This window comes from Falco punctatus (genome assembly GCF_963210335.1).
Source record: "Falco punctatus genome assembly, chromosome: 3".
Lineage (NCBI taxonomy): Eukaryota > Metazoa > Chordata > Aves > Falconiformes > Falconidae > Falco > Falco punctatus.
The window spans coordinates 31027051-31043411 of NC_137582.1; the positions used below are offsets into that span (position 1 = coordinate 31027051).

At 43.7% G+C, this 16361-nt stretch overlaps 1 protein-coding gene and 1 long non-coding RNA gene across 8 annotated transcripts in view; one reads left to right on the top strand and one right to left on the bottom strand.

The window, feature by feature from the left end:
• Nucleotides 1–3565, bottom strand: part of NDUFAF6 (NADH:ubiquinone oxidoreductase complex assembly factor 6) — a 22026-nt gene extending 18461 nt beyond the window's left edge. For 2 of the 6 annotated variants that reach the window (XM_080379463.1, XM_080379460.1), the window contains exon 1: nucleotides 287–436. Coding sequence is in view for 2 of the 6 variants with exons in the window: in XM_080379458.1 (XP_080235584.1) it covers nucleotides 287–447 (161 nt within the window). In the remaining 4 variants the exon portion in view is untranslated. Of the gene's footprint in view, nucleotides 1–286 lie in introns of all 6 variants that reach the window. The other 4 variants (XM_080379461.1, XM_080379458.1, XM_080379459.1 and 1 more) reach the window with 4 other exon arrangements.
• LOC308060566 lies at nucleotides 383–9577 on the top strand. 2 transcript variants are annotated; one of them, XR_013926784.1, is made up of 3 exons: nucleotides 383–520; nucleotides 5170–5512; nucleotides 8958–9577. It is a non-coding gene; the product is annotated as an uncharacterized lncRNA (long non-coding RNA). The 2 variants fall into 2 exon arrangements; XR_013926783.1 differs by having other exon boundaries at nucleotides 5170–9577.
• Nucleotides 9578–16361: the final 6784 nt, after the last annotated feature.

The following is a 16361-nucleotide window of genomic DNA, read 5'->3' on the forward strand; positions in this document are numbered from 1 at the left end:
CGGGCTCGGCCACTCTAAAGGCCTTTCCCAACCCCAACGGCTCTACACGGCTGCAGTATCTGCCCGTTTTGCGCTGCCCCCCGCCCCGAGGCGGCGAGGCGCACCCCACCCGCCGGCCCGGGCCCCCGGGTGCCGCGGGGGGAAACCCGGCCGCCTTTCCCGGGAAACTCCGCAGCTGCTCGGCCAGGGGGGAAGCGCCCGCAGGCCTCCCTCTGCCGGGCTGGCCGCCCTCCTCCGCGGGGAGCGGCACCCACGCGTCCGCAGGCCTCCGCGGCGGGGCACTCACCGCACCAGCTCGGCGCAGTACTGCACCTCTCCTCCGGGCGCCGAGCGGCTCCAGCCCGCCGCCGCCCGCCCGCCGCCGAGCCCCGGCCACCCGCCCGCCGCCCCTGCCAGGCGGTAGCAAGGCCCGCGCCTCGGCCCGGCCCGCGCCATGGCGGCCGCCATGCTGCCCGCCCCGCCGCCGTTACCCAGCGCCGCCGGGGCAGCGCCGGGTCAGCGTCTAACGGAGACGGTACCGGTAGGTGGCACCCGAGGATGCGCGGTGCCGGCCCGGGGGTTGTGGGAGCGCTACGGCCTTTTGTTGTCCTGCAAATGGCGCCCGCCCGCCCGGCCGTGCCTCAGCTTGCCCCGCTTCCCGAGGCGGGCGCTGGTGGCGGCGGTGCGAGGTGAATTCCGCCGCTCCCGGGGAAACCAGGCTCTTAGGTATCTTCACCGGGTGCCCCAAAAACCTGAGGAAGCTGAATTGTCAAAATCTAGCTATGGCACGGGGGACGTACAGGAGTGGCCGTGGGACTGGGAAGAAGCCTCAGGGCCTGCTCGCTCTGTGAGGGACGGGGGGAGCAGGGCAGTGCTGCCTGGCCAGCGAGGCAGACCACACGGTTAGTCCTCCGTAAAATGGAGTGTTCCAGTTTTGCAGCAGAGGCCCTACTTCTCCGCTTGGGTGGGTGAAGGGTCTTCTGATACTGTACAGGGTTATTTAGAGACAGAAGGGCCCTGCTATTCCTGTAGTCATGGCCAGAGTAGCCACTCTCCCTCCAAGTTTAGCCTGTATGGGAAAAGCCAGCAAATTCACATAAAAGTGCCACCACGCTTGAGAGCAGCTTCATCTTAACACTGCACCAGCCTAACCTATTAGTAACTAATAGAAGCAACAGCAGTCTGGTTTTTCTTTCTATCCCCAGCCTTGCCATCCTCTTCCCTGGTGCCAGCTTTGGTCTCCATTTTATAGTACAGTGAGCTGATTCAGGGAGTTAAACCAGCAGAAAACTATCCACTGCTTGCTTTTGGTTTTGCTGAGTTCATTTTCCACCAGTTTGGGGCCTTGAATCAGCTCCCTGCATGGTCAGCGGAGCACCAGCACAGGGTGTTAGCAGGACAAGGGGCTGGGGGCTGGAGAGAGGGTAGGATTTCCTATGCATATGTTGATAAGCTTAGCTGTAAAGTGAAGCCACGCAGTAAATATGGGGAGAGTTTTGAGTGGGCAGCGATGTTCAAGTGACAAGGCATCTGGAAATGAGAGCAAGCCTTTATTTTGTGCCACAGAGACGACAAGGAGAGGGAGGTTAGGGATCTCGCTTAAGCATTATTTATTTTATTGATTAGTGGCTTTTATGGGTTTACCCTGAGCCTTTCTTCTTCCCTTTTCCTTGTCTCTAAAGTTCTTTTTGTCTTGAAACTCCGGATCTTGTTCTAAACTCTTGCTATGCCCTGAGCAGGATTTATTGTTTGTCAGGGCACCCAAAGGAGGTCATTTAGCTTTGGGTGGAGGCTGAAACTGCTGTTGTTTAAGTTTTCAGAGAGAATCCCTAGATAAACCAATCCAGCTCTTTCAGCTGCTGCCAGTTCCTGGCAGAAGGGTTACATAAACACACTCTAAACCTCAAGGGTATTATAAATAAATCTTATAAAATATTAACTTTTGTTAATCTCTGAATGAACCAAAATGGTGCTAAACTGATTTAAACCCTTAGTACAAAAGAATAAACCAGGTGTCATGTAAGAAACAATAATCCTGACCTCTTTCTCAGTGTGCTGACATTTGTTTCCTATTGTTCTGTACCTTTACTGGTTCATTAAATTACAGGGTTTTTTTTCTTTAAACAAATGTTTCATGTGTTGTGTATAGTTATTGAAAAAATTCTTTAAATCTGTATAGATTCTAGTAAATTGGCCTTTTGTGCTGCCAGTGCAGTGGGAGTCATGATTTGGCTTAATGTTTTAGTGAGTTTTTAACACTGCATATGAAAAGTTAAGCATAGTAAGGAGTGTCTAAAAACTTTTTTTCATGATTTTGTTGTGTTAAAGAGCACATTTCATCACCTTTTCCAATATTTCTCTCAGAAGCTGAAAGATGATTGTCTGTCTCTCTTATGAGTACTTCTTAGTGAAGTATTTTGTCCTGCTGACTCATCAGATAAAACTTTGAAATCCTTGGACAGCAATGCTAGTGGCAGCAACGGCTGGTTTAGATAGAAGTAATTCAGTTATTTCTCTAACCTGGAATTTCTGAATAAAGACAAGTTTTGTGTCAGGAAATACTGATCAGTTACAGCCGACCCTTGATAAAAGAACAGCCGGATATTATTTGTCAACGTATAATGAGAAAAAGGAACCCTCAGCTGTTCCATGATGGCCAAACAGAGGCTGACCTTTAGGAGGTCTACATATATTCACGTGCCTATACCAAAAAAGTCTTCATGCAGAGGAGAATGGGGGACAGAGAGAGACCTGCCTCAGAATATCTAGTGACCAGAGGCTGAGGTCTTCACTGGGCTATGGGAGGCTGGCAGCCATGATCCCTCATCTGTAGTGACAACAGCAGAAATCAGAACAGTGATCTGACAGGTCTGTTCTCTATGCTCACATGGGCAAGGATGTATTCTCCCACTCTCTAATTTTCCTCTTCTGAATAATCCTGGATTCATTCCAGTATCAGAGTTAAGGAAAAATCAGTGTGTTGTAACAATAGTGTTTCCTGTCCAGTTCCATGCCTCAATCAACAGGCACATGCAGCTATTTTTACCTGGACTCCTAAAAATATTCAACTAAAAATTTGTGTTTAAAGGAGTAGACTAAGAAAACATGTTTAACTGCAGTCGTTTCAGTCCTGGCCACAGAATAATACATTAATGCATGTGGGAACAAGCACTGGGCCACTTTAAAACACAGGTTTTCCATTTTCCATGGTTTAAACACCCAAGTCTTTAATTACAAAGTAGACAGAAAGTTCCCAAAGGATGTTGCAGTGGAGGGGTTTTGTATCTGTTGCTGCTGCATGTGTTTATTTTTTGTAGGTTTGTCTGTAAATAAATTGCTGGTAAACTTTCATTTATTTCTTGTTACTGTTGTGCTCTTTCACTCCCCAGTTCCAAGCACATATAAAGTTTGTAGAAGGAGCTATGCTAACAGCAGTGGGAAATAAAGGTCTCAGTGATTTATGGAGGGTGAGGACCACTGCATGCTTCCTTGGCTGTGTGATGCTGGACTGAGCTGGAGTAACTGTCCTTCAGAGTGAAAGGAAACAGCATTTTTTCCTTATCCACCGCCTCCTCTGCCAGCTGTGAGCATACTCCACTGCACTCAGTAGGTATTGCTGCTCATCTGATATTCTCAAGCCTCCTGTGGTTTTACCTAAGATTCAGTTTTATTCCCATGAAATGGATGGATCTATCAACAACACACTTTATGTACACCGTCAAGGAACGGCGAGATACTACCAACTTTCAGTTACTCCTGATTCAGACTGCAGAATTGTGAGTGAAATAGTGGTATTCAGGTCATGCAGCTTTTGTTGCGTGACACCTTTTGATACCTATCTTTTGTTAGGATAGTCTCTTATCTCTTTTTAGCCACTGGATTAAAATAGAACTTCTAGAGAGTAGAATAAGGACATGTCTTCAGAATATGGACATAGCTTCAGCACTCGCATCATGCTTATTAACCTTGATCTCTCTGGTTGTGAGTTACTGACCCTTTCTGACCAGGAACCTCTCCACAGCTGTGCCACATTATTTGAACATACAAACAGGCAGAAGCAGAACTTGGGGCCACATTTTCAAGGGCTTAGCACTTCCTAAGTGCCCGGCTTCCACTCTGAGATCAAAATAAGACCTTCAGAATTAAGAAGCCTTTGCTATTAATCTAACAATTTCCTTTGAAAATCCTGCTCTCTGTGGGGACAATGCACTCCCTTCAGAATTTTGTCTCTAGTTTTTCAAGAGCCATCCTAAAACCTCCATACTGTCATGAGAAGAGATGACTTACCTGGCTACTCTTGCACAGAAGCACAGGCCCACGCAAACACAGTTCGGTTCCATGTTGTTGCCTGGGGTGACACACATACAATATCAGATGCAAATACAGCAAGTATTTGAATGGAATTCACAAAGCGTATGCTTTTAAGATAAAATAAAGCCAAGTCCTGCTGCTGTTGCTGCTTTGGATGCAAATGTATTTGTAATGAACTCTTGTTTTTGTATGTATCCCTTATCTTGCACCTGCTATCATCTGTGTTGTAAAAAGCTTAGGGGTAAGCCTGCCAAGTGATACGCCCCATCTGTGCTACCTGGATAAACAATGTTAGCAAGAAACATGCAAACTGAAAAGCCACAAGTTCTTGACAGACAGGAACCAGCACTTTTTCTCTGGCTAGCAAGGACAAGGTCTTTGTGTTCTTTCAACCAGTTGCCAACCTTTTCTTATTTAAAATTCTTGTGAAGTTATTGGGAGGGAGATGAGAAAGAGAGGAAGCTGGGGGTGTGCAAACTCATTTTTGGTGTGCAGGTGAAGTCAACTGCAAATATAACAAGGATTTCAATGGAATCCACTAAGTGAATTTTTTTTTACCAGAGCCAAAATAGAGCTAAATGTTGTCTGCTGTGCCTGAAGCCAGGTGTATTTGTTGTGAACACTGCTCTTGTTTATCTTTTTGCTTGGACCCCTGCAAAACAGACTAGCACTCCAAGCGAGGGAAGGTGAATTAATGGGAAACTGCATCACTAGGACTTGTGCCTGACAAGTCTAGAAAGAAGTGACAGCAGATATAGCAAGGTGAGAGAGCCCTCAGGCATTTCAACAAAGAGGCAACAGTATGAGAGAACAACTTATTCCAGAACCTTATCATGTTCTACTGAGATCTCTACATTTTCCTATGTTTTCTTTTTTTAGGAACTTACAGCTGGGAGCATTACTGAGTAATTAAAGCACAAGGGTGGCAGCTTGGCTTCTGAAGTCCTGTCATTGAGCTCCTGTGACAACAGATGTACTGTCTGTAATGGTCACATCTGAGAGCAGCTGACACTTCATGGTCCCTGGGCCAAGTCATTTTAACTGACTTGCATCTAATCACAGTTCAAGACCTTTTGGGTGCACAAGACACATCGCTAATGGGTATTGGCAGAGACACAGGGTGGTATGAGACCTGTTCCACTGAGGAAACATCCACAGGCCTGTTTCCAGTTTTGCTGCCTGAGACAGAGGGGATGAGACCAGCAGCAGTCCCTGTGGCTGGGTATGGACCACTCCCTCTTCTGCCATTCATCCTCTGCCCTGCGATCCCTGAGCAGGCATGCTGGTGCTTGCTGCTTTTGTGTGTTAGAGTGAGGTAAAGGGTAGAACTTGGTATTGTGAGTGCCCTGTCCTAGACACTGAGCTGTAAGGGAGTTTACCCAATGCCATTTCACCAAAACTAGAGACAGAAGTAGGACCCACATTAGTTTTGCTGCCTGCCACATGGGGTCTGTATCGGCAAGAACTAGGAAGGATACTGCACCCTGATCTGCCCCAGCCTTGTCAGTAAAAGAGGATAATTCATAAACTGGTTACCTTGGCAGAGTTCAAGATGACGGCGCCTTTTGGCACTTGGATACATTCCACCAGGCACAAGGCAGGAACTTCTGCTGTCTTCTGCTGTTTAAAACACTGGTGGCCTGAGGGGATTCCTCATCATTATGGTCAATTCAGCCTGACCCCTAACCTGTCCAGGAACTTTAACCAGGCTTCAAACTTTTGCAGGGTTGAGTGTGCTGCCAGGCATCTGAGCAAAACATTACAGATTGCTGGCAGTGCTACAGCATCCCAGGCACCCTTGCAGCCTCCAAGGCTCTTGTAACAGCTCATAAAAGGGCTCAGAGAAAATTTTCTGTGCAGAACAGGCACTCCGGGGGTGTTGCAGGTCAGGCAGCGTGCCAGTCACAGGGGATGAGACAATGCTTTGGGAAGTTCACCTGTAACAAATGGCTGACAGCAACATGTCCAAAACTTATAGAACTACAAGGACACCAACACGGATTCATTCCAACTTGACTTTTGCTCTCTGCCTCCCAGTGGCAGCCTCCTTCCCTGCTCATGGTATGAAACTAGCCTCTTCTCCTCTGTCCTTCCTTCATCCCAGCTTCTCATGGCCTGTGCCAGGCAGTCCCAGTGAAAGCAGGCCGTGCAGTCAGCTGCTTAGCAAGAGAGTGCCCCAAACCCTGAAAGCTTCTTTTTGAAAAAAGTTTCTTTTTGAAACCCATTGTGCAGGGGTGCAGGGCTGCCAACCCCACTGAAGTATCCTTAAATGATCTGACAGTTTTATACAGCGCAGACCATAGGGAACAACTGTAGGGACAGGACTGAAGAATACAGAGTACAGACACCCACACAGACTCCTGAGACACTGTTCAATTTATACTCATTTAAAAATGATTGTTGAGAAGATACAGAGTTTCCTAGGATTGGTCCCTGAGGTGAGTAAGGGATGCTGATATACAAGAGATGCTCTGACAGCCAGCTCTGCCAAGATGGTAGCACCTAGAGCCATGCACAGAAACAGGATCTTGGGTGTCTAAGTATCTTTTTCCTGACAAAATATTGGGCACTTACAGGTCCTGGGATCAGCAAGCAGGGCCTGCATGTCCAAACTGCTTTCTGCTGCATCTTTAGGCAGCCATATCCCCTCGGAAACTCAGCGTGGTTCCTCAGAGGTCACACAGAGTGCTTCTGCCCTGTCACATCGGTCTGCCCCATCTCACATCGAGATCCTACTCTTTCAGCTGTCCACATAAGCATTCATGTTTGCACTTTTTCTCCTTATATACCAAAAGGAAGCCCAGGCATGGGGTAGAGAATAGCTCTAGTTGGCTCTGCTTTGAGCACAGGGGGTGGACCAGACAATCTCGAGGCACCTCCCAGACTCTGACAGAATCCACGGATGCTGTCATTCTGTAACTGAAAAATATAAATGGTAGTACCAGTCCTCACTGGATCAACAGAAAGCACTTGAGTATCCTTGGGAAGAGTATGTACAAAGTAGTAGGAAACTGAAAGTACTGAAGAAACTTGCAGAGTAAACAAGGAAGCTTGACATTTCGGTTCTGGACACCAAACTCAAGTAACTTCTCAAGTGCTTCAGGGAAGTGCATAGTTAGTAAAATATCCATGTAGTCAGGCAATAATGCCAGATTTATTTTCAAGGGTGTTTTTTTCCACGAGAGGAATCTGCAAAGCAGAGCCATCACAGGTAGGGAAACTTCACATTGTTCAGCAGTTATCATCCTTGTTGGTTTACAGATGACGTTCTTACTCCTAGAAGAGAATCCCTCCCAGCTCTGTTTGGCCAAAGTGATTTGTCAGATCCTGGGGGTCTAGGAGAGGGGACTCACTTGGGCAGGAACTGGGAAGATCTTCTGTAGAGGATTTCAGGTCACAAACATGCATAGGAATTTTGATACTGAATCTGCGGTGGTAGGTAGAAACATTCTCCCCCAGACTGATAAGTGCCCCTTATCAGTCAAACAACCAGCAAAGTACAGAAGTTGCTGGAAAAATTAGATGCCTAGTTGCTGCCCTCCTTTTCACTTCCCCATGTTTTTCTGGTGGTGTGGGATCTCAAAGCATTTCTAAAACACCTTTTAAAAACCAACTGTTTTCAAATCCACAAACAGTCCAGAGTTCAGTTCTGAGCATTATAAATGGTTGTGCTAATTAAATGCAGCTAAAATAGTGAAAAGAGTTGCAGGGCAGATGAGATCAATGACAAAACACCCTTAGAGAGCACAGAAGGGGAAAAAGTGCTGATGCAGAAAGGTGATTTATGACAACTCTGTGGTTGCTGAAACAGAAGAATTATTGAGAACCTTGAGGAGAAAGGAGCTTTAGGCTGGAAGATTGACGACTAAAAACCATGGAGAAGTAATCCTTTCTGCATCAGTATAGCAAAGCTTCAGTTCTGGGAGGCAGGTCAATGTAGGTCAATGCTTGCACTGGAAATGCTAAGCTGGGGAACCTCTCTAGTTGCTTCCTTCCCCCCCATTGCCTCCTCCCCACCCCCTCTTTGACAAAGGGAAGCCAGTGCATTTCAGTGTTGCAATTTCACATACTGAGCATTCAGCTCCACGGTCTAATTCTGAACCAAAGACTCCAGCACTAGGCAGCCTGGTGTGAGATAAAATAGGTTGCTCTGAGTACAGTGATCCTTATTTTACCCTAGAGTTAGCAAGTTATTAAATGTGGCTAGCACCGAGGTTTGGCATCCGTGAGTGTAGGGGGTCCTTTTCTCATCTTTTACCCTGTATAAGCCACTATCGTCTTTTAACATGAAAACATTTCAAGGTTGGTCTGGTATGCATAGACAACTGTGAGTTACTTTGTGGCCCTCCAGTAACTGCGCTAAAAATGAAGCAAGGATAAACTTTTCTTCAAAGTGCCATTTTTACACTTTCCTATAATCTGAAAACATTATGTGAAAATGCTTTCTCACTGTATTCTACACAATAAGCACTATTCCAACCTGATCTGTAATTCCATTGCAACACAGGATGAGAATTTGAAACTTTTAGATTTCTTTTGGATGAGTGGATTTACATATTTGAACAACGATACTGTTACATTTAGACAGTTACATTATTTGATGGCTATCACAGGCTGTAATTACGCGTAGTTGTCTCACTTTAAAGATACAATTTTCTTTGTTTCAGGAGGTTTCAGCCAGCAATTAACTGCAATTGGATGGCATTTCAATAGCCAGTCTCTAGCAAACTCCTATGATGAGTCACAACATTGGCGGATCATGGCACATGTGGTGGTGTAATGTCATGTAACAGCAAGTGAGTGTCTTCTGCTAATATTTTAACGACAACTATCTCAAGTAGACCACGTTTTCAGAAAGTGTTTGTTATTCACATGTAACGATCTGGGTTGCAAAAACACCCTTGGAGGATAGAGCTAATAAAATAAGTAGCTAGTTAGTAAGAACTCCTTCATTTAATTTTGTTGTGTGGAAAGTAGTATGTTTTTCTCGCATGAGAAAGGCCCTGCTGCTGTCTGGAAAGTTTACATATGGCCCTGCAGCTTTCAAATTGCTCCAGTCAAAGATCTCAATCAGATATTTGCTGCACTTTCACTGTTGTCGTTTTGTACATCTGTATGTATTTCACAGATTGGTTTTATTTGAAAAGCAATGTATAGCTGTAAAGTATTAGTCATTAATCTGGCACCATTTAGCTGTAAATTATTAATCATTAATATAACATCATTACATGCTGGGTTTGCATTCTAATTTCCTTTGCTTGATCATTAAATAAGGGATTGCAAACAATGTGCAAGCTCACTTTTTGTTTCCTCTGTTCCTGACACGCATTTCAGAAGCTGCCTGTTGTGCTCCTTTCCATCAGAGAAGCAAGCAAACCTGCCCAGCTCAGCGGGCCACTGCACTGCTTCCTGCTCACCATGACTAACGCAATTACACCAGAAGGAAGTTTAAAATAATTTCGTTAGTGTTTGGAGGATGAGGTTCATCTTCAGCCAGACCTCAGACCTTGCTTTCCACAGTGTTTGGATCACTGAAATACTCTTATATAAGCCTAATTGACACAATTAGAAGAATGACTCCTAACAGATGTGTGTTGCTGTAGCAACTTGGGGGGAGGGCAGCCAAAGTGCCCTCCATATTTAACAAAACAATATTAATCATAATAAGTAGAAGCACTTTATCCTTTTTATAAGGCACTTGCTCAGGAGCCAAGTGCCTTAACATGTTGCGACAAGGATCACTGTAATGGAGTTTAAATAATTTGAAGGCGAGTGAAAAATTCTCTCGGTAATAACCAAAATTACATGGAGACAGAGGCATAGTCAAATGTTGCCCAGATCTCCCTGGATATAAGGCAGGAAGATTAGCTGTTCAAGGCTTTGATTCTGCCGCCATAGGAACACTGGAGGAAGAAAACCACCAAAGGCATCTGTGGAAGCAGGAGGAGGCCTAAACTGCTGAGCTTGTCTCAGGTTTATCCTACCAAAGGGCCCAGTTGTCCAGTGAGAGCACTGTGGGCAGCCTTTAAATCCACCTGCCACCTCCTTTCTGTTAGAGGGACTCCAGGTTGTTCTGTGTTGGCAGTGGATATGGTTGTGTATGCAAGTGTCAATGGGTGCTGGCAGCGCTGTGAAATAATAACAGACCTCCTGCTTTCCGTGTGGCACACCAGAGTGGGAACAGGTGCTTTGCAGAGTGGATCCAAATGGCTTTGTTCCTGACTCTTGTCTTGCCTGTCCCAGTAAACTTGCACATTTCATCCAAACGTGGTTTCTTTGAAGTGTCAGAGACCACGCACATTACCTGAGACCCATGACTTAGGACTTGTTTTCATTAAACCTTTTGATTTGGAGCCAGTGATAAGAATTTTGACTGGTATGATTGTCACTTCAAAGTTATTATTTTAACTAACACCATTTTAATCTTTGTCTTGATGTCTTTGCAACTTGAACAGTCACATTGTGTTGCTACAGAGTACAAGAAAAACCTGAAATCAGCGCTGACTGGAACTGAATAATGGGATTTCCATTTCCAAGATGAAGAAGCTAGTAAACAGCGTGAATAAATAAGCAAGTCTGAAAAAACAAAACACTCATCTTTTGGATGATCATGGAAAATACAGATGAAAAGGGATCTCAAGAAGTCATCTATACCATCCCACTCTCTACAGATGGATTAATTTTATCTCCGTCATTCCTGACTAAGTTTTATCTGATCTCTTTTTAATAAGATTTACAATCCCCAGGCAATCTAGCTTAATGCATCACTAGCCTTATTTTTAGAAAGTTTTTCCTAATGTCTAACCAAAGCCTATTTCTGCTGCAATGGAATGTCTTATTAATCTGCAATATCTTTATTTTTTAAGACTGCTCTCATATTTCTGTCAAGTTTCTCTTCACTAGAGCCAGCACCCCCTATTTCTCCAATCTTCCCATCTAATCTGTTTTTTTCTAGAGCTCTGATCACACACATTGCTCTCCTTTGTAGCCTGGTGAGTGTTTTATCTCCCCCAAGCATGGTGCCCCAAGCCAGGCTCACTGAGCTCCAGATGAGCTTTGCCAATACTGAGAAAAGTGGAAGAATTACTTCACTTACTTTATAGCCTCTATTTATATTTGTACCTCTGAGTATGTAGTCTGCTTTTTTTGAAAGAATATGCAACTTCCAGAATATTTCTGCAGGGCTGCTCCCTACTCATTTGCTCTTCAGTCTGTGTTTTTGCAGTGGATTATTCTTGACCAGACGTAAAATCTTGGATTTCCTATTCTTAAATAGCATCTTCATTTTCTTCACTAACAATCCCAGCAATGTAATTAACTAATGTGACATTGCTCAGTTGAATATTAAGCTTATATTTTTTCCAACTTACTTTCAAATGTTTTTAAGCTTTATCATGCTGGTTTGTGTCTGGGCTCTATAAACCTTCAGCTTTGCTCTAGTTATAGTTCCAGAGCCCAGGTACAATATGTTCATGTGCAGCCTGCACGTGGCCCCTTCCCTTATCCTATTCCAGGTACAGTGGTATGATTATAGCTGTTTGACCTGTTGCACCATTGGGAGCTCAGCTTGTCCTGATAATAGCGCAGTTATGTTTACTGTCCTTGCAGCTCTGGCAATTACATCTCATTACACCACCTTAATTATTCAAACACTGACATTTGAGTGTTAATATGTCTAAAATTCAGGCACAGAGAAAAAGAGTTCTTTCAACTTCAGCATCTTTTATTTAGCTCTCCTCTTGAACTGCCTGTTTTCTCACAACACATTCCTCATTCTGTCACAACCAGTCATGTTGTTTTTCCAAAAACCCTGGAAGACACTCTAAGGCCCTGCTTCTGCCAGGAATTTTGTTATATAAAAAAATTTCTAATACTTGACCACTTTCACCGCAGCAGGATGAAAGATGTATCTTTAAAATACATCAGGTAGCGTGTTTTGAAGAACTGGCACAGGTGAGGCGAATGACTCTTAGCCCCTCAGCTCCTGGGTTCGAGCCTTGGGGGATACCAGGTGCTTTGAGACCGAGGGCATCACTGTCAAGTTGTCGCATTCTGTCACAGTCACTCATAGCCAAGAAAGCACCGTTTTGTTGTGTGTGTTTAGGAATTGAAGCATACTAACTTTCTCTAGGTTTTGGACCTCACAGCGGCTGGAAGAACACCCCAGGAGCAGCTCTACTTCACCTTACCCAAGAACCTTTCCACAACAATACGACTGTTTGAAAAGTTCTTAGCCTATAGTAAAAAGGGTTAAGTGCACACAACTCTCTTGCATCATCCCGGTGGAGTACCTGACTACCTGACCACATCCTCCACATCCTAGTATGAGGAACTTAGGCAGAGTTACAAGGAACTTATGCGGGGTTACATAGTCTGCCCAAAGCCATGCAACAACTTAACGACTGAATCTGGAACTACAGGTCTCTTGCTGTGATGACAGGACAAGACAATCTTGCTGGCAAGTTTTACTGAAATCTTTGCTGTCATCTGGGGAGTTACGTTGTTATGCAGGGAAGGTAAACCTTGCTGTGAACACTAACTTTTCCAGACTGGAAGGGCATGTGGCAGTATGTCTCTTGCCTGGAGGCTTATTAGAACATATCTTGCAGAGGCTGAAACCTCATTTATTTGTTATTGTGCGGAGCCAGTTTTAAAATGCTATCTGAAAAGAGCTCTTCAGATGACTGTAATACCAGATTCTGAGTTGCAGCGATTCAGTATGCAATGATGACGCTTGCACCTGGCTTCTATGAAATGCTTATCCCAACAGGCAAGACCTCCCACGTTATTTATTCATTCAGCAGAGCTCAGCTGGCACAGAATGCTGGCGTTCATCCTGCCTGACCTAAGCAAGAAAGGGAACCTGTCAATAAGTGCTTGGGATCGCCAGTCAATTCCTCCATGTGTGAACTATATATACATACATATATACTGTAATAGTACTGTATAAGTAATTATGAAATACACACACACATATATATTTGTATATATACTATGCTAAAATTAAGTTTTAACATGCAAGCTAAGGATGTGGTGAAGTATTGATTGGCTTTGTTACCAATGCAGTGCCTGAGACCTGAGAGCAGGAAAGGTCACATCTTTTTTACCCACCATCATCACCTCAGGCTCCATGGTGACAGACATTATTTGATCTTCTCTCAGAAGTACTTGGCTTTTTTATTTTTTTTTAATCGATTGGGGCCAATCTGAGTTAGGTTGAGAAACACTGGGCTCAGTATTTGCAAGAAACCTCTGTGGCTGAAAAGAATAACAATGCAGAATCACGGTTCGTGGCTTTGTACCCTGCAAAAGACTAAGAGATCTTTCAAAAATAATGGTAATTTGCAATCAGTTGGAGTGTTACAGTTGAAATCCAAGCACATCCAACCATATGATGTGATTCATATTACTTGGTGCTAAACTAATGTTGCTAATTCTTTTGTAACTCGTCACAACAGAACAAAGATAGTGCTCACTATTTTAGGAAGTATATGAATCAGTAGGAGAGCTAAAAGGAAACAAATGCATCACCGGTGAGACTAAAAATGCCTCAGAGATGTGAACAATGTGTGTCTGCTGACTCTGCGGTTGTGCAGAAAAATTCAAGGAAGGGTTTTAAGCATGGCTAGCCACACAACAAAACATGCTTTGGGCTGGCAATTTAAGGAGGAAGCTGTCTTGCGTGCCGTCTGTCATTCCCACATGATTTAAAACGCAGATATGCTGCAGACAGAGAAACCTACTTATCCTCTCACTAAATATTAACTGACAATCATTATGAAGATGAATCTAGCATAGGAAAATAAATTATGGTACCAAGGTTAGTTCCTCTTAAAGTCAAGCTATTGTAGTTGATCAAGCAGACTTGCCTATACATTGAGCACGGGATGCCCATCATCCAAACATCACCACTGAAATAAAGAACAAAAAACTATGAAGGGTTAATAACCATGGTAATAACCCATCAAACATCTGAAGCATGTAGGAATTTCATAAATGTAACAAATGAACAAATGCATGTTCATTGCCACAGTCAAAAATTCACAGGTCATCTCTCCTTTAATGTGACCGTCTTAGGCAGGAGGTGTGCTTCTGGAAAGCCTCTTTAATCACAGGGCAAAGAAGAAAACAGCAGAAGAGCATGGTTCCTGGTTGTACACAGAGGTACAATAGGGTCTTTTATTACCAAGTGCTGAAGGAGAGGACAGGTTCAGGCAAGAGTAGTGAAAATATGCTGGACTTTTTCTAGTACAAGAGGCAAATATGAAAGAGGACAGACAATCCCAATGGAAAATGTTTGATGTATGCCTCTGGGCTCAGGAAAAAAACGGTTCACATAATGACACAAGAAGAGGCATCTGCCTTTGGCTCCCTGCTAACTGGCACTGCAGTACAGCACTACCTGCGGAGTCGCCCGACACACTCCAGTCTGACCTAAGGGTTCAAATGCTGCTGATGAACTTGCTCTAGGAAAAAAAAAAAAAAAGCAGAGTTATTCAGACCATGGAAATCTATACTGACTTCTAAGAGGATTTTTATTTTGACAGAGCGGAGGAAAAGAGCTCAAAGTGTCGCTAGGCTTACTGTTATTTTTTTAATCTGGCTATGATTTACAATGGCTTGCTGCCAATGGCTATTTGAATACCTGGTTTTGCTCTTGAACGATATGAAAAGCAGGAATTACATTTTGACAGTTTCTAAGGAAAAATAACTTTATTCTGACGTGGACTCTTTGCTGAAGAGGACAACAGGTTTAATGTTTTAAGATAATACTTCTTCAACAGAAAACTGAATCCCTCAACTTTTTCGGTCTGGTTTGGAGGATCATATCTGGTAATTTCTGCTTCCTTGGATCTCATTCAGCCAAATCATGAGGCTCCTACTAATGTCAAAACTAGATTCTTGAATTTGCTGAATTCATGCTCTAGAAATACAGAAACAGGTTTCTAACACCTGTTTTGCATAAAAGTCTGGAAAGGCCTGCTCTTACTCAAAACTTTAACTTGCTGTTTGAGAAAATATCATTAGAAACTTGTGACTTACAGCAGGAACAATCAATCTGGTGTCCTTAAGCCAGCATTGCAGAAACCTTTGCGCTAACTAAAGTCAGAGGAAGAAGAGCAGAAAAGGAAGTGCCTGTTTTTGTTGAGACTGCTGTTTAAATCTAGACGTCCACTTCAAAAAAAGGGATTGACATTTGTGCAAGGACACAAATGTCAGACTGTGCTTTTTTAAGCTTGGATCTGTTCAGACTGCTCATGCTTTGAACAACAGGTTTGAAGTGTTTGTACCTAAATTTGGACAGAAAAGCTTGGACTCTTTTGAACAGGAGCTAGTATCCTTTCCATAAGGGGAAAAAATAGTATTTAATTGTGGTTAATCACAAACTTGAGATATTTTTAAAATTATAAACCCCAGCTATTTCTGCATAATGCATTCAGCTGGACAGACCAAGACCTGTCTGACAGCAGTGATCTTGCAGAGTCATGCAAAATTGCACAGAATCTCTTCCCATACAGCACAGGACTTTCTGCCACAGCCAGATATCTGGAAGCCATGGAGCAGAAGGCATTAGGCTTGGTCTTAACTATGATTAGGTTTAGGGCATCGGTTTTTAATTGAACATTAAACCGAAACTTTGGTTTTGGTGGCTGTGCTGCACTCACCTTAAACCAATGACACACATCGGCAAAGATGAATGGTGTGGATGTTCCTGTACAGATATGCTAGGTTCATGCTACATGGGGTCAATGGATCTGTTCATGCAGATCACTCAGAATGATATCAAAGTGCTTTGTTGCACATTATTTGGAAAGAATTTTTATTTGTCTGGAGGATATATCTTCTCCAAGGTTTAGAGGGAGTTTATTTTTCAGTCTGTGCAAGCTCTGGCGTCATTCTCCCTCCCTGCTACTCAATGATTCTAATGCGGAGATAGATCTGCATTCTCACCTACCATTTAAACAGGCACGTCTGTGGAGTAGGGCCTCTCCAAGAGGCACAACACATGGCAGTGCTTTGTTATAAGCTCAATGTGCTCATTGTAACTCACAGGTCTTGTGGTAAGAAGG